Below are 21,787 nucleotides of genomic sequence, written 5' to 3'. Positions count from 1 at the left end.
ATTAATGTATTGGGGAAGTACATGTACAACGGAATTTAGCAAAATTTTGAATGAGACCAGCAGAACCAAGTCAGAATAAAAATTCTCTCTAGCATAATGTTAACAGTGCCAAAAATAGATCATGTTTCTTCTTCTTCCTTGCCTTGGTCAGACACTTCTGTGGAAAAATAACTGGCTTATATTTCATGTGGTTTTTGGCATAGACCTTGATACAAAATTAAACAACTGATGCATGCTGGCTGTATGTGATTTTACATAATTAAAATGAATGCTTTAAGTAAGTAAAATTAAATATACTTAAAATAACTCAATGTAGAATGTATCTTATTTGGCAATAACATTGTGCAGAAAATTACATTACAGAAGTAATACAAATAATATATTACCTTTCTTGCACTTCTGTTTTCTTACAATACTCAGTATTTTCAGGTTTCTCCTACATTTTACCTTTATTTCATGCTTAGAGTTCTGGATTTGTGGACCTATATTACTGTGAACGGAACTTCCATAATAAAATCAGTTCAATTAATATGAACAGCAACAGAGGTTGAATTTTGCAAGGTCTTCCTGGTAGCAGTGGAAAAGAGCTGAGCAACGTAGGCTGCAGTCTATATCAAAAGTTGGTTGGTGTGTGATCTCTCTAGGGACAATATTCCTCTACAGATTGTTTTCTCATGTATGTGTCAGAGAAAAACCTATTTAGTCTCAATGAGACACCTGCTAGAAAACGAAGCCTTTTCTGAATTAGCAAACTAATTTGAGTACTCTGTAAACATAGAATAGCATGGGGTCACTTAGGGAGTGATTTGATTGTATTGAAGTTGATGGTTATGATGAAGATGACAAGGTTGAGGGCAATGGTAAGACGGGGGAAGATCAGCAGGGCAAATGTCATGGTGGGAGTCTGTTACAGACCACCAGGATGGACAGGCAGATGAGGCATTCTCCAAGTGGCTGGCAGAAGTTTCGTGGTGGACCTTTTATGTGTGTATGACTTCAACTTGCCAAATGTCTGCTAGAAATAGAACACAGCAGAAAGGAAGCAGACCAGGGGGTTCTTGGTGTGTATGGAAGGTAACTTCTTGACACAGCTGGTGAAAGAGCCCATCAGAGGAGATTCCCTCGTAGACCTGGGGTTTTATGTGTATGTGCTCATTTTGGCAGGGCTTCACAGAGGCTGGAATGGGGCTGTGTTTTGGATTTGTGCTGAACACAGGGTTGATAGTACAGAAATGTTTTTGTTATTGCTGAGCAGGGCTTGCACAGAGCCAAGGCCTTCTCTGCTTTTTGTACTGCCACACTGGTGAGGGGACAGGGGCTGCATGGGAGGAGACAGAGCCAGGACAGATGATCCAAACTGACCAAGGGGCTATTTCAGACCATACAGCACCATGCTTAGAATGTAAGTGGTTTTGCTTGGGTTTTGTGCATGGCTTTTGCTTTCCCTATTAAACTGTCTTTATCTCAGCCCACAAGTTTTCTGGCAGTCATCCTTCTGATTGTCTCCCTGATCCCTCTGGTAGGGGAGTGAGCAAGGGGCTGCCTGGGGCTTAGCTGCGGGCTGGGCCTAAACCATGGCAACAAGCAAAGAAGGACTAGTGGATGATGCAGTGGTTGGTGTCTTGGGCAGAAAGACCATGAAATATTAGAGTTTTCAGTACTGGGTGGAGTAAAAGGGGTATCAGCAGAACTTCCATCTTAGACTTTCATCTAGCAGAATAGGCCTGTTTAGGACATTGATTGACAGAGTCTCTTTGGAGTCAGTCCTGAAAGACAAATGAGCCCAGGAAGGCTGGATGTGCTTTAAAAAGGAACTATTAAATATTCAGGATCAGGCTAGAAAGACAAGTCATCAGGGAAAAAAGACCAGCCTGGCTAAAGACAACATGGGGGCAAAGAAAAGAGAATCTATCGTCTCTGGAATGAGGGTCAAATAACTTCTGAGGACTGTAAGGATGTTGCAAGATCATATAGGTAGAAGATTAGAGGGGCCAAAGCACTACTAGAACTTTATTTGGCCACAGCAGTTTAAGACAGCAAAAAAAGCTTGTATAAATACAGTGATAACAAAAGGAGTGTCTTATCATTTGTGGAATGCAGAGGGTAGTGTAGTGAGTGACAGGGCATGAGAAAGAGGTACTTAATCCCTTCTTTGCCTTGCTCTTTAATACCATTCTCACTTGTCCTTGGGATACCCAGCTCAAGGAATTACCAGAGCTGGAAATTGGATAGGAAGATTGTGAAGCCCCATAACCCAGGAGGAAATGGTTAGTGACCTGCTGTGCCAATTAGGCACTCACAAGTCTATGGGCTCGGTCGAGATCCACCCCAGGTTAATGAGGGAACTGGTAAAGCAACTTACAAACCACTCTCAATCATCTACCAGCAGTCCTGGTTACTGTTCCAGGAGACTGAAAATTAGCAAGTGTAATGCCCATCTGTAAGAAGAGTTGAAAGTATGATCCTGGGAATTGCAAGACTGTCACTGTCAATCTTACCTCTGTTCTGAGCAAGGCTATGGAAGAGATCCATGAAGACTATTACATGGCACATGCAGGACAACCCAGCAAGCATGGATTTACAAAAGGCAGGTCCTGCTTGACCAGCCTGATCTCCTTCTATGGCAAAGTGACCTGCTAGTAGATGACAGGAAGGCTGTGGTGTATCTAGACTTCAGTAAAGCATTTGACACCGTCTGCCACAAAATCCTCATAGAAAATCAGCTTGTGGCTTTGATGAGTGGTCTCCTCCATGGGTAAAAACCTGACAGGATGGCCAGGCCTGGTGGTGGTGAATGGAACTAAATCAAGTTGTTGGCCAGTCACCAATGGTGTTTCCCAGGGCCCGTTTTGGGGATATAATGTTTAACATCTCTATCAATTATCCGGGTGGTGCAATTGAGTGCAGCCTCAGTCAGTTTGTGGATGACTCCAGGCTGGGTAGGAGTGTTGATGTGCTGGAGGGCAGGAAGGCTCTGCAGAGGGATCTGGACAGGCTGGATCATGGCCCAGGGCCAGTGGTGTGAGGCTCAACAAGGCCAGTGCTGGGTCCTGCCCTTGGGTCACAACAACCCCAGGCAGTGCCACAGGCTGGGGCAGAGTGGCTGCAAAGCTGCCACAGGAAAAGGAGCTGGGGGTGCTGCTGACAGCAGCTGAACATGAGCCAGCAGTGCCCAGGTGGCCAAGAAGGCCAATGGCATCCTGGCCTGTTCCAGCAATGGTGTGGCCAGCAGGAGCAGGGCAGGGATTGTCCCCCTGTACTCAGCACTGGGGAGGCCACACCTCAAATCCTGTGTTCAGTTCTGGGCCCCTCAGTGTAAAACAGACACTGAGCTCCTACAGCGTGTCCAGAGAAGGGCAATACAGCTCATGAAAGCTTTAGAACGTGTCATATGAGGAATACTTGAGAGAGCTGGGTATGTTTAGTCTTGAGGAGGCTCAGGGTGCACCTCAGCGCTCTCTCTACTACTGCCTGAAAGGAGGCTGCAGTGAGGTGAGGACTCTTTTCCGCTGCGCTTACAGTGAAAGAACAAGAGGAAATGACCTTAAGCTGATACAGGGGGCACTCAGATATCAGAATTTTTTTTTCACTGTTAGGGTTGTCAGATTGGAACAGTTTTCCCACAGAGGTGGTGGAGTGAATATCCCTGGAGGTGTTCAAGAGGCATCTGGGTCTGGTAATGTGGTTTGGTGGTTTATGGGTGACACAGCTAGTGTTGAGTGGACTGTTGGACTGGGTGCTCTTGAAGGTCTTTTCCAACCTTGACAATTCCACGACTCTTTAGTTGCATGGTCACTGGTGTAGTTGTAGTTTTGTAAGGTAAGATGCAATGCAGGGACCAATATTTTACTATACTAAGTTTTTGTCTTTACTTGAAATTAAAGAATTTTATGGCTGAACATCCTGAGAAAAGTAAGCTTTAGGGTAGAACTCTTCTACCTTTACCACAGTTTTGTGTGAAATACCTACTTTAATCTTGGCATCCAATAATTATTTTGATGTTCTGGCATCTATTACTTAGTGGGTCCTCCCCATTAAAATAAAATTCACCATTTCTTTATAAGAAATATACATGGTGCCTGCAACACATACTAGAGACCCATAGAATAGCTGATCCAGTAAGATTAGGCCTTCAATTATGTTTTGTAAAATTGTCAAAACATTTAACACATTAGCATATTGCAGAATATTTATAGCAAAAAATGCAGAAGTAGGTTCTTCTGGTACCAAACTGACACAACTAATTCCTGGAGGCCAAAGTCTGCTTGCCTCTCACTGCTAGCTGTTAACTACATAAATCTGTAATGGGAAATTACTGGAAACTTATTCATTGAAATGAGTAAGTACAATACAGTCTCTATTTACTGGGAATATGACTGCAAGTGAGTGGAACTGACACTTTCTAGGTGACTCTGCCTTGGCAGGGTGGGCTGGATTACATGATCTTCAGATGTTCCTTCCAACTCTAGTGGTTCTGTGATTCTGTGATTCAAAAGTCTTAGGTTTTTCACCATCTGAGATGCACTTGTTACTTAGTTGTGTTGCTGTTAAATAAATAAAATGTGGTCTTATTTCACAGGTGTAAGTGCAGTAACTTTTCTCTCAAAATCAACAGCACATCAGTCCAAAATATCTAGCTATATAAAAACTGAAGCCACTCAGATATGTTTGTAACAAGAAAACAAATTTATTGATTTTAAAAGACAAGACACAATTTTGTTTTGAAAAACACAAGAAAGCTAGCCTGAGTTCAAGTCTGAAATATTCAGAAAAATCCTACTGTCTTTAGTATGTTCCAGTCATTTTTTTATACAACACACTAAAAGTTAATATATATTTTTATAATTATAAAAGGTCCCCAGTTATTGTACAGTACACAATACAAATTGCCAACAAACTATTATTTAGCTCCTGCCAGTTCTGAGAGGACATTATATACTAAAAGATTTAGCATTTGTCACAAAAATCACATCAGGAAATACGTATTTACAAAATCAAATACATTATACAAAAAAAACCATCACGTTATTCTGTAAAGATGTCTTCTTTAAATAATTAAAAAGTATATTCAACTGTAGCCCAAAAACTGGAAAAGAACATTACATTATCTCACACATACAATCTACAAAAAGTTGCTTACCTCATTTACATAATATATTCAGTCAACTGGAAAATAAGAGTTTGAATATGTCCTAGTGTTATGATGTTTCTGTGCTGTGGGACTGGATAATGTAATCTGCCACTTACTAAGTGAAATTTAAATGATGGCACTTAAAAAAAATACAGTATAAAATAAATGCAACAAGGGAAGTTTCCTAGAAGGTAAGAAAGCCCTGAGTGATGATAAAATTACTGATTGGTAGCTCTAGAATTAACCTAATTAAAGTTTACCACCTCAGGCACAATTTTCCAAGTTTTTGAAAGGCACTCGAAGTTTCTTTAACAGCCTCATTGGTTATTAACTGTAAATCCAAATTTTCAGTGGGTATGAGTAGAAATGGGCAACTTGCTTTGGTACAAAGTGATATTTTCCCAACATATTTTAAATTGCTTAACTGAATTACTTTAAGATGGGTATTTAATGTTTAAATACAAGGCAGTCACTTTAATATTGTATGGAAGGAAACTTTACTTGGTGAACCCATTAATTATTCTTTGTGTAAAAAGCTTTTGCTGGTATCACTTAGTTAGAAAGAATGGAACTGAGTTCCTGTTAAAAACCAATTCATTCAAGGTTTGTCCTCTGAAGTCTAAATTCCTCCTAAAAAGATATTTCAGAGTAAAGTTAATCTAGAACTGAAAATTCCTGTAAGATGTTTGCACCATAACTAAGAAAGTGCTTAAGAACATACAAAGAACATTTTCCTGAATTAGTGTTAAGTGAGGCTCATTTGATGCCTACAGACTTTTTCTGGGCCTTATTTTCTACAGTGAATTTCAGCCTTAATGAGCAATCTCCAAATATTTAACTACTCAGGGCTTCCAATCCCAAAATGCCAATTTTTTTTTTAAACGGGAAAAGGAGAAAAAATCCAAATAAAACAAGAATTAAAATGATAATTTTCAAACTAAGGCATATTTTACTTCAAACAAACACTAGGCAGTCACTTTGTAAGTGGCTTTTACTATTTTTTAGTTAAATTGGTAAATTAAACTCAGGTCTACTGGCACATAAAATCACTAGCAGCAATGATCAAGGCATGCAAACTCAGAAGCATTTACAGTAAATTATGAATAAAAAAAGTTGTTAAATTAAAACCCTTTGAGTATTGCATTTATGTTAATTAATTATGCATTAATTTGCATTAACTGACTAAAAATGTTTACAACTTACTTGCACTATACTACTGACGTAATTCCCTTGAATAACTTCAAATGATACCCTTTTTCTTTGCTCTCAGCTAGACTTAAATAAGTACAGCTGCTTTAGTGTTTGCTTACTGATATTGCAAGAAACCAGTAGAAATTGTACTGTATTCTCACTTAGTAAGGTGGCATCAGTATCTCTAAGTTAAAAGAATCTTTGCTTGCTACTACACTTGTTCCTTCGTTCCTGTAAGCAGTAATTGTAAGAACAAAGGGGCTTTTAAAAATATTTGCTCGTGCAATTTCTAGGTTGCTTTTAAAATTCTGACATTCAATAAGGGCCATCCAAACTGCACCCTTGTATGTGAAATTAATAAAATACCTTCATCTTCTAGCTAGCCATTATTGCAGTGACTGAGTTTTAAAAGGAATATTAACATAATTGTGCACTTTTTGTTCCTATTTCTCACAAACACTGCCAAAAATTTCAATGAAACACATCAATATTCTGCAAAATTTATTATTACTAAACGTTCTTTTATCCTAAAGATTTCTCTTTTACAGTACCAGAGTATTCCAATACTAATCTATCTCAAGAAATTTTCAAAATAGCTGAATATATTTTCTAAACCTTTATCTTCTAAAGGCATCTTAAAGTAGACAACTTCCTATCTGTAGAATCATGTTTGATTTTCTTTGTATATCTATGCAGTTACGAAAACCAGGGAGCTGAAGTACTGTTTTATATTACACAGTACATATCAATGGCAATGAATATTTTGCCTACATCTACAGAGCTCCCTATTAATAAAAAACATCCCCATATTGTATGCAAGTATTTACTTTAGACATAGTTAAAAAAAATTTACAACACTATAAGCTATTTCAAAGTATATGCTCAGTGGACTAGGTAAATTATCTAAAAATCTTTGTTCCCATCATGTTACTTACAATGCTCAAAGGGTTAATGCAAGGCATTATATCAAATTAATTTCCTAATACTAGAATTAAGCACTGTGTGTTTATGCTTCTATTCCAGTTTTTTTTTATCAGTGTTAAAACACCAAACAAATTAGCAGAGATACTAGAGTTCCATGTATCAATTTGCTTTAAACTGCATACACAGAGCATGTCCTGTTAGTGTGACACGGGCCCAATTTTCAGAAATTCATCTTGCTTTCTCAAATTTGTATTTTAAACTCTGAAATTATTGTTTTATACTTATATTACTAATAAATCTAGGGGTTTTGTCAGCACATTTATGGCTATGAGTGTTTGGTTTTCTTTCATAAAAACATTGTGAATTAAATTGGATTGCAGTGCATCTCTAACATGGATTTTTTTCTAAACAGTGCAGATGTCAACTGGTGAGAATGATAAAGATATCAGATAATTTCTCCTAGGGAAAACAAGATAAAACAAAAAGTGTTCCAGATATTTAAAAATACCTCGCTTTAAATGAAATTTGTATATAGACCTATGCATTCCTGAATGACAGAATTTTTTTTTTTTTTTTAACTAAAGGCAGTAATGCTGTAAATCATTGTTTTACAGGCAAATAATTTAACATCTATTTTCCAAATTTTTATGAAACTTTTTTAAAATGAAGGTGCTTAGAGCATGCTACAGTACAAGCAAAAAAAAAAAAAAAAAAAAAAAAACTGAAAAAAAGAAATAATATGTTTTAAAACTGATTTACCACAAGAAATGCAAATGTAACAAAACACTTTAACAAATATAAAACTTTTGAAAATTGGGCCCTGTGCTTTGAAAAGGTAGCTCAACAAGACCTCTTCCCCCACACTGTTCACTGTGCTATTTTGTGCTAATGGGGGAAATGCCTCTAAAATAATTATTCTGGATTCCATTTAAAGATTAGATAAAACACATAAATCATGTCAACTCTCATAATGTCTACCCTGTGGACACACGCTACACCTCTCCCTAGCACTGACAGCAGAGTTCAGAGCTGGTGTGGCAATGCAGCCGCACGCTACACATTACAGAATACACACTGAGGTACTCGTCTCTCTCTCCTTCAGCGATTACTAAAACCCAGCTTTTAAACAGCAAGAGTGTGCAAAATGTTTTATCTAAGTGTTTGATTGAAATGTCAGTAAAAATAAAACAAAAGCCCCCCAAATCTGTAAGTTTACAACACAAGATAGTTGCTCTAAAAAAAACTGTAAAATCTTTAGAATTTAAGCATAAGCATAGAGACTCCAGTCAGTTTTCTGAACCTGTGAAAGTTCCAATTTGTCTTGAAAATTCATTGCTATTAGAAACTATGAAATACATTCAATTTTTTGTATTTGGATTTTTGTTCAGTTTTGTTTTTCACTTTATGACAGTTAACAACTGAGTGGAGTGGAGAGCTAAATAATGAAAGATACTAAAGTCCCATCATATTTACCAATCTAGTTTTACCTTTTACAATTGTACTCTTTTCTCATCAACAACAAATTCAACATTAAACCAAAGAATAAGAATAAGAAAACACAAACGAAGACAAAAATTAAAACAACTACTACAATATTAAAAAAAAGCTGAAAATGAAAAAAATGTTGAATTATTTCACTTTATTTTACTTGTAAACATCTTATAATGCACAATGAAGGGGAGTAAATATTTATCACAGCTTAGTTTTAGCATTTTTGGTGAAGGGTACAGATGTGCTGATTTCTAAGGAAAAATCAGGACACACTGAGCAATATATGTGACAACAAAATCTATAATGAGATTCAGTGCATTTATGAGTTAAGAAATAATGAATAAACCTCACTTTTACTTTTTACTGAGGCAAAAGCCATCTACTGACATTAGTAGGAATTATGCCTACACAGAATGAGCTGGATAGGTTCACAATTCTGCAAAGGAATTAAAATTTATTTTTGTGCACAAATAATGTTAGGACATTTTAGTTTATGTGCAGCTGTATTTGGAGCATATGTAAACTCTAGCAACAAACCTGTTTGCTATAAATAAATTTCCATTTTATATGCTCTTCTCCCATTTGGTATATATGACTTCAAAGTCATTTTCAGACACACTAGATAAACCAGAATAAAATAATCCTAATTGTTTCACACAGTCTTTCCTGTAAAGTCGATATTTTTGTGTTCTCATTCACTTTTTGGCTTTTTTTTTTTTCCTTATTTAATTCCATACTTTAGTGTAGCAAATTCATGTGTCTGCATAATGAAATGTTCGTGAAGAAAAACTTGAGTTCTTTAATGTCAATTAATACGGAATCTATAAACTGATATTATTTAACCATTAAAATGTACTATCTGGCTGATACACCACAAAATATAGAAATTGAAAACATGCACTGCATTATGTACCTGCTCATTTACTTCTTTTTAGTTTTTAAAATTAAAAGTAGGCAAGGGTTTAGAAAATATATAATCATGCTTGGGACTATGGTCAATCTATTTTGACATTTGATGTTGGTATTAAAGCTAGCTTTGCTTTCCAAATTCCCAAGCAAATTTATTTCTATTAAAGTGAAATCCAGCTAGAAACGAGAAAAAATAGGTCTATTGTCATTCTAAGAGGGATATTAAAATCATTTAATAATAAAAAAATCCTTTTATTCTTTTGAAGGCTGTGTAACCTGTCCTTACTTCTTAGGGAATTTGAAAATGACAGGCACACCTTGTTGAATTAATTTAAGAGTTAAGAATAACAAAAAGTACTAAGTCTTAGCTTCAGTTCTGTTTAAGGCACCATGTAATAGCCGAGGTACAATGATCCCTGATGTACATTCTTAAATGGCAATGGTCCATCTAGCCACCTATTCAAATTCTACACAATTGGGAATAAGTACAAGTGAGGTGTGCCAGTTACACTGCCTTGTCTAATTTTTGTAAAAATTTAAATCCACTTTAACAACAAGGAAATGTTTTTGAAAGGAAAATGATGCAGGTTGCTACATTCCTTGCATTCTATAAATCATCTTTTCTAAGAGCAGCAGATTGAACCACTAGTAGGAAAAGACCTGGAATAGAAGAAAGTCATCCAAATGGAATGTTTTCCTGTATGTCCAGTTCAGCATAAGTAGCACATACACTTAAAATTAACAATAATCAAGTCACTTCTCTTTTAGCTTCAGTTTCTAACAACTACAGTGCCACTGAACAATCAAAAGCATCTGTTCTGTGGCCTCACATATAGAATCAGTAGTCTTCAAAACAGAGGAACTGGTATGCAAATAATATCTGAAACTGTTGATTTTAAATGAAGCTTGCATTGTTTACATCATGTTCAGATAATTAGGTACATTTATGCCATACAGATTACCACATTCTGATACAATTCTGTCTTTTAAACAGCTTCTTCCTCACAGGAAGAAACTAGATCTTCTCAACCCTCCAGCATTATTACAAAAAAATCCCCCTGAATACTCACAATTTTATCAAAATAGTGTCTTCTCGTAGTACGATGAAAAGCACCTTTTATAACAAATTTGATACATCTGCTGTCAAATAAGTATGCCTCCAGTGTAAATCAAAGAAAATAGTTCTTTTGATATTTCACAGAAGTGCATCTAATTAAAAACCTATCTATATGAAATCAGCATAATAACTAATAATTAACATTAAAATATTTTTAAAACTATGAAAAAATTAAATTATTGTAAGGACAAAACATTAACATTAAACTTTGCAAAAATCTTCCTTGCATTTGATACAAAGAAACCTCTTCATATTGAGTGGCCAATGTAAAATGATTTTGTTTACAAAAATTCTTTTGTTTCTAAACACACCTGGCAAAATACGCATACCCATTCCATTTAACAACTCCAACAAAATAATGATCAGAACAGTTACATTTGACAACAGTCAACCTCCAGACTTATTCTCTTTTTTTTTTTTTTTCTTTTTCATAGTAAACCTAAACAGCTAAAATGCAATGGGCCATGTGTTGGAGGCCAGGGGAAGTTTCACATTAGACTGCAGTATATGTATTTCCAGTAGCACTGCATTGTCTGATAGTCTGAGTAGTTGCAACAATGTGCTCATTATGAATTGGGTTCAGGATGTTCTGCTGTACTCCACTCTCAAGCACTGGCTGCATGCAGCCCACCTGGAATGCCTGGTTCAGCTCAGTTTTCTCCCTCTTAGCTTGTGGCTCTCCACTTTCATCCAGCTCTTCATCTATTTCACTTTCAACTTCGCTGCCCTCATCTGTACAAACAGACCAGCAGGTAACTATGACAAAGCGAGAAGTTTCTAATACATATATAATACATATAATAATTTCTTTATTTTGTAAGTAATAGCTGAAATGCAGGAGAGCACAAACTGATAAAGCACAAACTGAAAATTAAAATTTTAATGGAAAAAAATTTTAATGGAAAAAAGTCAACTCTTTTCTCAAATAGATAAACAGATTCAGGTTTGATCACTTGAGCTTTTTGGAAAAAACAACTGCAATCTCAAGAGGTCTAACAAACAATGTTAACCTCATATTCGGAAATGCCTCATTTCCAAAACATGGTGAACAAGAGTTGTTACTTTTAGGTATAGATAGGGAAACTGAGGCAAGAAGAGTTGTAGTCACTTGACCCCAAATTTTGACAAACATTTTTATACTCACTAGTTGAGTGTTCTTAGGTCAAATCACCCCAAATCATTCAAATAGTCAGTATAAGAATGCATGTCAAAATAGGCCATGAAGAGAATATAAGGAACTAATTTGTCCCTGCCTACTTGCATACAATTCTGCTTCTTGAGTTAGCAAAACATTGACTAGTTAAACATACATAAGCAGACTCTTGTCTTTCTTTCCACAGCTGGTACCCTCCTCCATCCTATTAGATATAACAAAATTTGCATAAAAAATGGAGTGTTTCTTTGTGACAACAATAAACATCTTTAAAATATTCTTATTGTAAAACGAACCAACATTACTCCAGCATTATTATATGTGGCATACTACATACATAGCTATTGTATTATATCATTGTATCCATAGAGTATATACATGCAGTTTAAAAGATGATACAGCTCTATAAATTCTGTTTGACTGCGTTTTTAAAGCATAAAGATTTATTTTGCTCAGAGACACTTTAGCTCTACAGAATTATACCCTGGAGATACTAAAATGCTTACCTTTATCCATATTTCCAGGGGACACAGCATTTAAATCACCAAACTGCAAAATAAACAATAAAAAAAATGGACACAGTCTTAAGCAAATATGGACTTACAATATCTATGATGTAGGAAGTCTGTGCCCCACTGGTTTGATGGTTGCATTCATTCAACTGTATAATCTTAGCTGCAGCCATATCCATTGCAGAGCAATTTCCCATTCCATTTCAGTCTTGTGCTTATTAAGACAATTATCACTATGTAAACCCTCAAAAATTAGAATGGAGAAGTACAACCTTTTTTAAAGATTGCTTCCTCAGGGCCTTTATTGTTTGAAGGGAGCTATTTCTGTGTTTTGTAAACAAATGTATATTCATTCTGAATTGCCAGTGTTATAACAAAAAACTATCTTTAAAATTTCCCAGGCACCATTTTAATTGTTCTGGAAAAAAATGAAGTCACAGTGTTGTTAAGCTACCTATAACACAGATGAAAATCCAGACCTTTTAAAAGAAACTGCATGTAACTTAGAAACCTTCTTCCCCTTCCTTCATCCATTTCTCTTGTGTGAAATTTGGAAGAGTAAAATGCCAACAATGGATACCAAAAGAAAAGTACATTGTTTAGATAGATAAATTTCTAACCATAAATGATGATACTAGATATGAGTCTTTTCCAGAAGAATTTTGCCAATACCTGTGTCCAAAGGTGGAAGAAGAGGAAGGGAGAAGTATAAAAATGCTTTTCTCAGTTGCAACCAGTAATACTGTTTAACAGTACTTGTTGGACTGTCATCTTCCTCATTTTATTTCAGCCATTGAATACACAGAGACATAAGAAGACATGCATTTCATGCATTATTTCTATTCTTCCCCTCACCTCAAAAAATTTTGCAATACCTACTTCCTCACAGTATTTCCATCTTCAGTCTCATAAACTTTTTAGAAGGCCCTATGCTACATTTATGTCTAACATATAAAACCTGCTGAGACAACAAGAATGTAGTAACTGCATACTTGTGTAGTACTTTCTGCAAATGTAAGGCAAGAAATGTAAGAGCATGTATGCTGATTCTGGGTCCTTCTACTAAGTAGAAACGTTTAATTTTTCTAAAACATGTCATGACACACAAAACAAAATAATTTGACAAAGCAAGCTGAGACATTTTCCAACTTCTTTTGAAAGTATATAATCTCTTTATAATATTTAATAAGCCTATCAATATAAGCCTTGTGGGAAGAATGACAACTCAACTAGCAAAATTACCTGCAATTTATAGGTAACACAGAACATGATAGACTGACTCGCAAGTGTAAAAATGTAACAAATCCGTCCTATTAACAATTTAGCACATTTTCAAATATATCCATTTTCCAGCACCTTTGAAGGCATTATTCTTTGAGAACTGTTCATGCTTTCCTTACTTTCTCACTCAAAATAAAAGGACAGATGACCTACTGAAAAGAAGAGGGATAAGAGAAACTTTGTCTTGCAGATGCCACATCTGAGTATAAAAAAATAGTTATGAATGGAGACTCTAGATCTGCCTTTTAAACCAACAGTCTTTAAAACAACTGTATGAAAATCAAATGTGTTGCAAACCTCTATGCATGTCTGCACTGGTATATGAACAGGTCTGTACAAGCCAAAATTCTGCATGTGAAGCAGCCTTCTTATGTCAAAGAGGGTGTACATTTTGTGTGGGAGTTCTGTGTGCAAATGCATGTAAACATTTTCCTATTACTAGGCTCTTTTTTCTTTTGACATAAAATATTCAGGTCTCAAAAAGCAGAAAATGGTTGTAGGTTGATCAACATTTTTCAATCTATGCACATGAATCTGTGTGCAAATTCCTAAAAAAGCAAGTTCATTTAGAAATAATTTATTTTAAGAATTCAGTGTGATTTTAGTACTCTTACAATGAACTAGTGAAACAAGTTTGAAACCACTGTTTGTAACTCAGTCTATTGAAATACTGCAGAACATCCTACTATTCTACATACATGCTTAAAAATGTGCAAAAAACACTTACTCCAATTCATCACTAAATCTATCAATCTAGTCTCTTACATATTATCTTACCTCTCCCATAACTGCAATAGGTGTTTCTCCTGTTGCCTGAGCAACACGATGTTCTACTAAGTAAAACATGTATTCATCGTAAAGCAAGCGGATCAGATGAAAAGAGCCAAAGCTAGCAGCACTGCGCAAGGTTAAATCCCGAATCACCATTGAGCTATTCAAAAATAAAAAATATATATATGTTTATGTATTATATGTCACAGCCATTTTAACAGTTATCCATGTAGACAGACATTTTACCTTAAAACCAGTATTCTCAGAAGCAACATTATCCCCAAATGTCTGATTTAAAGGGATGACCAGGAAATGGCCATCATTTGCTTTTCTCCTTTCTCTGAAGGTAATGTTGGACACCACTTAAGAAATAACTACACTAGTTTGGTTTTGGTATTGACCTATGCATAACTACCACTAATTGACCAACTGTATAACTAACTTGAAAGAAACTTTGTTGGAAACATAAACAACTAAAATGGTAAGAAAACTATTTGATTTTAAAGAAACTATTACTTAAATAGTTGTATCAATCTTTCCAGGGCAATGCTTTTAATTGCCAGAATTTTAAAAGCTTTTAAACTTAGAAAGCAAAACCAATGGACTTGTGTGTTCATATTATACCTTTGTATCTTCAGCAAGCAATTGCTACAGTCAGATTCAAAGAACAAGGTTTACTCTGATAACTGTTTCAATAAGCAGCTAACATGGAATGCTTGTCTTAATGTTCTTTTCATATATTAAAACCAGCTTTTACCTTTCTTATATAATAAACATTGATGCCACCATGTTTTAATAATTAATACTAAAAACAGTGACTTAATAACTGCACAGTTTTTTTATCCAAAACAATTCATAATATGTTTCTAAGTCTGAACAAAATTACCTGCATTCATTTTCAGATGGCCTTTAAAACAATAAACAAGGGTCATTTCCTGATAGTTCTGAGTTCAAGGTAACAGAAGTCCTCTGAAAAAACACCCAGGTTTTTCAACATGTACCAAGCCACTATTTGATATTAGATTTGTCAAATTCAGTACAATGAACAATTTGGCAATTAATAAAATTGTTAGAATGTTTTAAAATCTATTAAATACTACCTGTAGAAAGACCATTTTAACAGAAATTGCCGTGCTGCTTTAGGAAAGCTGGGTCTTCCTTCATACGGTTTCAATGCTTGCATCATTACATTATCAAGCCAGGCAGCCCACTGCTCCAGAGTGCTCTGCTGTTGGAGAGTCATCTTGAAATCTGTTTCAAGTCTCTGAACCATGTTGTCATCACACTGGCACACCCAGGAAGCCTGCTCCTGTTATAGCATATGGAAACTCTTGAATTGACAGTATGTAAGCCAAAGCACCCAATGAAATTGTAGCTCAAAGGTTAAGCTCTTCAAAGGATGAAAGAGACTGGACCTACCTACTAGACAGACTAAGAAGTGGTTTTTATTTTATGTCTCTTGTAATTTTGTTGAAAGCAAATAGGTGGGAAAAGATCACACATCAAATACAGAAATTAGAATGAACAAGTAAACAACTGAAGTTTACTCTTTCCCACATGCATTTGTGAAAAAGGCTTCTACTTTTGTAGTTTTGCTACTGAAATACTTATATCTCGTAATTTCTTTCTTGGATTTCAAGTAGAACAAGAAGGAAGAAGAGTCCAATGCTGGGGACTAAAGTAATAAAAGAAGTAGTGAGAAATCAAGTGCAACATCCCCTTTGTTCTGAAGAAGGTAAGCTTAAAGAGAAATCCTATTTCATCATCTTATGGAAGAAACCTTGTATGCAAACAAAGATTGTTTGCTAACTCTACAGAGTAATAGATTACACATTACTTAAAGAAAAAATAAGCTGCACGTGAGTGGAAAAACACAATATGTATACAGTAATCAGCACTTTAGTCAAGTGTTACCAAGTTTAAATAAAGCTAATTGTTTAATTCAGAAAATGAAAAAAAATGACAGCTCATTAATTGCAAGCCATTTCCATTTAAACTTTAGCAGTCATGTGCCAAGTTAACATCTCATTCAGAGACTGTATCCATGTGAACATTACTGCACTTAATATATTGTATCTCTAGTCAAGAACTCTTGACTAGATTTCTGTTAAGTGTGCTAACAAGTACATTGAAACACTTGCTCACAACGAAGAGAAACAGAGAACTACCAGGAATCTGAAATCTTTCACTTTGCTGGCCAAAAGGAAAAAATTATTTTTCTTCAGACAAGCAAAAACATGTAGAGAAATTAAGCTCAGTAAAAACATGAATTTATGCTCTAGACGTTCTAACCATACTAATCTAATCCATTATTCAGGAGATCTTGTTAATTTAGGCAGAGACATATAGAAAAAACATATTAATCGATGGGGTTTTAAATAATGGAGACAATCTCTACTGACAGTGCTATGCATTTAATAACTTTAACAGACATTCAGAAGATACACTACTGAGATCTAATCCTAAAATACCATTTTTGCTATTAGTAAGACACGATTTATGGCACCCATTCTAAGAAAGTATTTGCTCTGCATTTACATAGAAGTTGGAAGAATATGTGCATTTCAAGAGAGTAAATGGGAACAGGTAATGGTTCTGAGCTCTTGCCTTTCTAAAGCATTAAGCTGTCACATTTGGACTGAGTCACCATGTATACGAATGAGCAAAATATCAGCACTTGACTTTTCTTGATAGAATGATGCCTGACAATAATGTTCAAAACCATAGAAGAAATAACACATAAAAATCCCCTGCTTTTCAAAACTAAATTTTACCTGAACATTGGCAAAATCAACACGGTTGAGATCATTGAGCATCTGGTTGATTTGAGAAGTATTTTGAAGCACAGCACGAGCTGCTTGAGCCAGGTGATTAAGAGATGTGTATCTTCGCAGAGTCTGGGCAAAGGCACTTACAGCGGCAACCTATAAAGAAATTTATTATTTTTAAATATTGCACTCAGTAGATTAATTCTATAGATTGGGTCTTGACTATGTTAATAGTGTATATTAATGAATTCTCATATTTGAATTATACCATGTAGCAGATAAAATAATATTATTTTCTCTCCCACTATTTGATGCTTGATGCTAAACATGAAATTTATCATTAAAGTTAAAATGCTTCTTTTAGATGCTACTGCCCACTTGGTTTGCTGCTGCAAGAATAGTGCTTCAAGTTTTATCTACCTTGGTTTGTATCATCCTCTGTGGAATATTGTTCATGGCATTTGAAAGCCAACCTTCAAGGCTTTTTGCAAAATTGCGAATGGCTTGGGTCAAGGCACCTGCGCATTGGAGAATAAAAACAGAATGAAAATAAAGCAGTGCACCTGTCTTGAAATGTTTTGCATCCTCTGGCCTCTTGTACTCAACTTTCAGGTCTGCTGCATTTACTTACTAGACAAATCTAGTCTAGGTTCAAAATGCCTCACTGAGATAAAGATTACACAATAATGATTTTAGTTTTGGCTTATTAAGCAGTTTTGGCTTCTTCACCAGACAATCTTCCAAAGAAGTTTGTGACTTAGCAGTATTGTTTGGGGCACTCCTATACAAGAACAACCCTAATTGCAGCAGTCATTGTGGAAGTTTCCATCACAAACTTACAGCTTTTCATTTTACTTAAGCACCTCTTTTAAAAAGCAAAAGTCTGGGGGAAATTCCACTTATGGGAATACTGCAGTTTCCTCCAATAAGTTCAAAGTAATCTTAAATTATGTCATAGTGCTGCTTAATTCAGTTTTAAAGAATAAATTCCGTTCATATGGACTGCTTGAGGATATCATCAATAAGCAAGATATGGGAGTGTGTTTCATTAAAAAAAATGTGAAATTATTCAAATGACTGTGAAGTTTATGTGCATTTTGTTTCTTTTCTATGGCATCCAGAGAAATGCTGAATGACTGACAGATTTAAAAAGACACTGAAGAAGCCCCTATAGTACTCTGCATTACTAAAACCAGAAATTTTAGTTTTTCAAAAGAGGAGGACAGAAAGCATTGTCCTAAGGAACAGTACCTGGAAAAAATAAAGTTTTATCTCCTGAGTGATAGAAACCCAGCGTTCCCATGCCTAACCCTTTCACACTGACATAACAGCACAACACTCAAACTGCTGCAAAAAGTAGGAGACAAAAAGAAAAAACAACAGATTTCTGAAGACTACTAGAGAATGAATGCAACTACAAAAGTGAAGAGGAAAAAAACCTAAGGAAGTAATACCTTTTCTTAGTAACACCTTTTTAAAATACAGCTTTCTATCAGAAATGCAAACTTACTAGAACAGAAATTGTATTCTTTGTGATATATTTTTCTCATGTCCTTAAACTTGCAGTCATAAGCAGTAGAATCCATATTGGTCATTCTTATAACTCACCATGTCTTTGGATGCTTAACTGACCACAATTTGATCATACAAAGTATCTGTGTTAGCTGAGCCCTCTTATGGTATGAGTTTTTTCTCTTCCTTAAGGCTTACACGTGAAGAATGAGCTTTTTTCTTCAACCCTGTCAATCCCCTAGCTCACTTGTGCTGCTTTATAAATTATTTCAGTGCACTTACTAATTGACTATGTATTTACTCGCATTTTCTTACCTACCAGAAAAGATGGAAGTAATAATGTAAATACTGCATAAATACTTAGATATTTAAGAAAAAATTTACTACTTTTTCACTTCTAGTGTTCCGACTATTCTTTTTTACCCAAGTATATATATGTTACAAAATTATTTGCATCACTGCAATGCTGATCTCCCTTAAAAATAAATATGGAAAAACAGCTCAGGCCTTAAGAAAGACCTTTAACTAGAAAGAAAAAGAAACAAATAAAAGGAATTTTATGTTCTGGAGAAATAAAAAAAGCTAAAGTAGCTAATCAGGCCTCAGTATTGTATAGAACCGTCATGAATTTCTAATGAGCTTTGGAAATATATTAAATACAGACTTTTTCTCATATTCTTAAGTACACATCTAGCCATTACCAAAAATGTAAGTACCTACATCCTTGAACTTTTAAGTTCATCTGAATCCTTCCAAAGAATCATTGTATGATAAGCATGGTGCAAAGTAAATGGCCTAAATCATAAGGTGTTACTAGTCACACACTAAATGATGAGGCAATGGCAGTTACTGAAAGTTTGATTTACATAAAAACCTAAAAAGCTTGACTTCTGAACCAAACCCACTCTGACTTGTACAAAATTGAACTTTCCAGTCTGTCCAGTACTTTGATTTTTTTTCTCTCTGGAATTGTGTAATATGGTGTGGAAGTGTATTTTGCATAAATTCTCCACCCATCATAGAAACTAACTCACAACCAAATTTATTCCTGTCCATTCTGCAATGTGTGAAGATGCAAGGCGTCCATTCTATATATAATAGCTCTTGTCTATTGCCAAGGACACTAGATAATTATGCTCTTTATTCCTGACTCTGATGGACAGCATTTCACTCTTCTTAGAAAAAGGAATTTCATTGTTTTATACAGAGAAATTCTTCACTCATTCTGTGGGTGCAAAATATATCAGCTGATAAATTTAATACAGAGGTTAAAAATAAAACCATTTTTTTTCACAACAGTCTTTTTTTTCACTCCAGTAATATGTATCAACAACAGGACTTGTTGAAAAAAACCCCAAACACTGAAGATCTAAAAAAAAACAAAAACAAAAACAAAAACAAAAACAAAAACAAAAACAAAAACAACAAAACAAAACAAAAAACAAAACAAAACAAAAACAAAAACAAAAACAAAAACAAAAAACAAAACAAAGCAAAAAAAAAAAAACCAAAACAAACAAAAAAAAACCAAAACAAAACACCTTGAAAAAATAAGGGGGCTTTCTTCAAGCTCCCTTCAAATTAATATTTTTGCCTATTTCGAGCAGCAGCTGCTGCTATCTTCCTATTTATTCAAAAAGATAATAAACATGCCTTTAATGAAGCATTTACAGTCCCAGCTCCTCTACAGAGTCCAAACTTTCCTACAAACTGCTCTTTTCCCACAGAGGATGATGGATTTGTCTGCTTCACCCGCTGCATTTTTGTTATATTAATCCTAAAGCCATTATCTCAGTCTCTTGTAATGACTGGCGATGCTTTTATTCAAAAGCAGGAGTTTAAAAAATCATAAGATTTTAACCATTTAACGGGGAAGAAGAAACTTGGATGGCCTATCATTAAAGGAAAACTACTAAAGAAAGCCATTTAGTTAGCTGGTCCTGAAGGATAAAGAAATACATTAGCTGTCTTCCAAAGGCAGCTCAGTGAGTGCAATTCACTGAGAGCAGAAATCCACTGGACTGCTCACAAAAAGGAGGCAGAAGTCTCCTAGGATGAATTTGTCCTGGGATCAGATGTATTTGAATCAAATAGTCTTATAACCACCCTCAAAATAGGAATGTCAAACACAGTATCTATTAATTATTCAAATATGACTGGTAATTCTAGAAAGAAAGAAATAGGATGAAAAGGACATGATGCATCTAATTATTGATATTAATTGATTTTGCCCCATTTTCTTGAAATCCTGTATTGGCATCATACGAAGCAAGCCAGGAAGACAGCATGTTGTCATTTAAACACCCCTCTAGAGACTGCCAGGCTTTGCAGGAAAAGCAACTGAAAAGGAGAGAAGCAGGTCAGATGAAAAACTGTGTCTGCACTACCTTTTAATTCAGAAATTAACTTCTTTTGCAAGTGAGAATTTTCATTCAACTTATTAAATGTCCCAATTAAATTTGTGGGGGTTTTTATTGTTACCTAATTGTTTATGATACACTACATTACTCTAAAATCATACCAATAGTATTGTCGTTAGAGAAGTAAAACCTTAAATATAAACCAATGCAAAATAACTTACACAAGTAACAGTTGTCAATAATTGCATGTGTCTGAGAAAACATTTTTCCTTTATTCTGCTATGTAGATGCACAAATTATGTCAATTGCTACAAAGAACTTACTCATTCTTTAAAAAAAAGGTAAAATGTGCATTGTAAATGGAAAACCTTCATGTTTTATACATTTCCAGTTTCAATTTTTTTTTGTATTATACTTATTATACATAATTATACATAATTTGCTAAAGCCTGATTTTATTCCACTGGTAAGCAAGAAGTCAATACAACTTTTTTGCAAGGCACAACCACCAAATATTCTTACTGAGTGCTTATTACTGCTGGAGTCACTATAGCAGAGGGGGTGTTCACAGCATGACAACATAGCTTTGTTACCTGCAATACTACTTATGGCCCTAATTTAAAAAAAAATAATCCAACTTTTTAAAGTAAGTACTGTTTTTTCATTG

At 35.0% G+C, this 21,787-nt stretch overlaps 1 protein-coding gene across 6 annotated transcripts in view; it reads right to left on the bottom strand.

Moving 5' to 3' along the window:
* Window positions 1-8,865: 8,865 nt before the first annotated feature.
* Window positions 8,866-21,787, bottom strand: part of RFX3 (regulatory factor X3) — a 101,517-nt gene continuing 88,595 nt past the window's right edge. For all 6 annotated transcript variants that reach the window (XM_056514896.1, XM_056514900.1, XM_056514897.1 and 3 more), the window contains 6 exons: window positions 17,669-17,766; window positions 17,255-17,404; window positions 15,581-15,789; window positions 14,487-14,640; window positions 12,423-12,465; window positions 8,866-11,495 (listed from right to left, as the gene is read on the bottom strand). In XM_056514896.1, coding sequence (XP_056370871.1) covers window positions 11,257-11,495; window positions 12,423-12,465; window positions 14,487-14,640; window positions 15,581-15,789; window positions 17,255-17,404; window positions 17,669-17,766 — 893 coding nt within the window. In that variant the 3' untranslated portion in view covers window positions 8,866-11,256. The remainder of the gene's footprint in view (window positions 11,496-12,422; window positions 12,466-14,486; window positions 14,641-15,580; window positions 15,790-17,254; window positions 17,405-17,668; window positions 17,767-21,787) is intronic.

The sequence above is a fragment of the Oenanthe melanoleuca genome, chromosome Z (assembly GCF_029582105.1).
Source record: "Oenanthe melanoleuca isolate GR-GAL-2019-014 chromosome Z, OMel1.0, whole genome shotgun sequence".
In the NCBI taxonomy this organism is placed as follows: domain Eukaryota; kingdom Metazoa; phylum Chordata; class Aves; order Passeriformes; family Muscicapidae; genus Oenanthe; species Oenanthe melanoleuca.
Note: the sequence above shows the minus strand (reverse complement) of the source record. Positions and strands in the feature narration are given on the sequence as shown.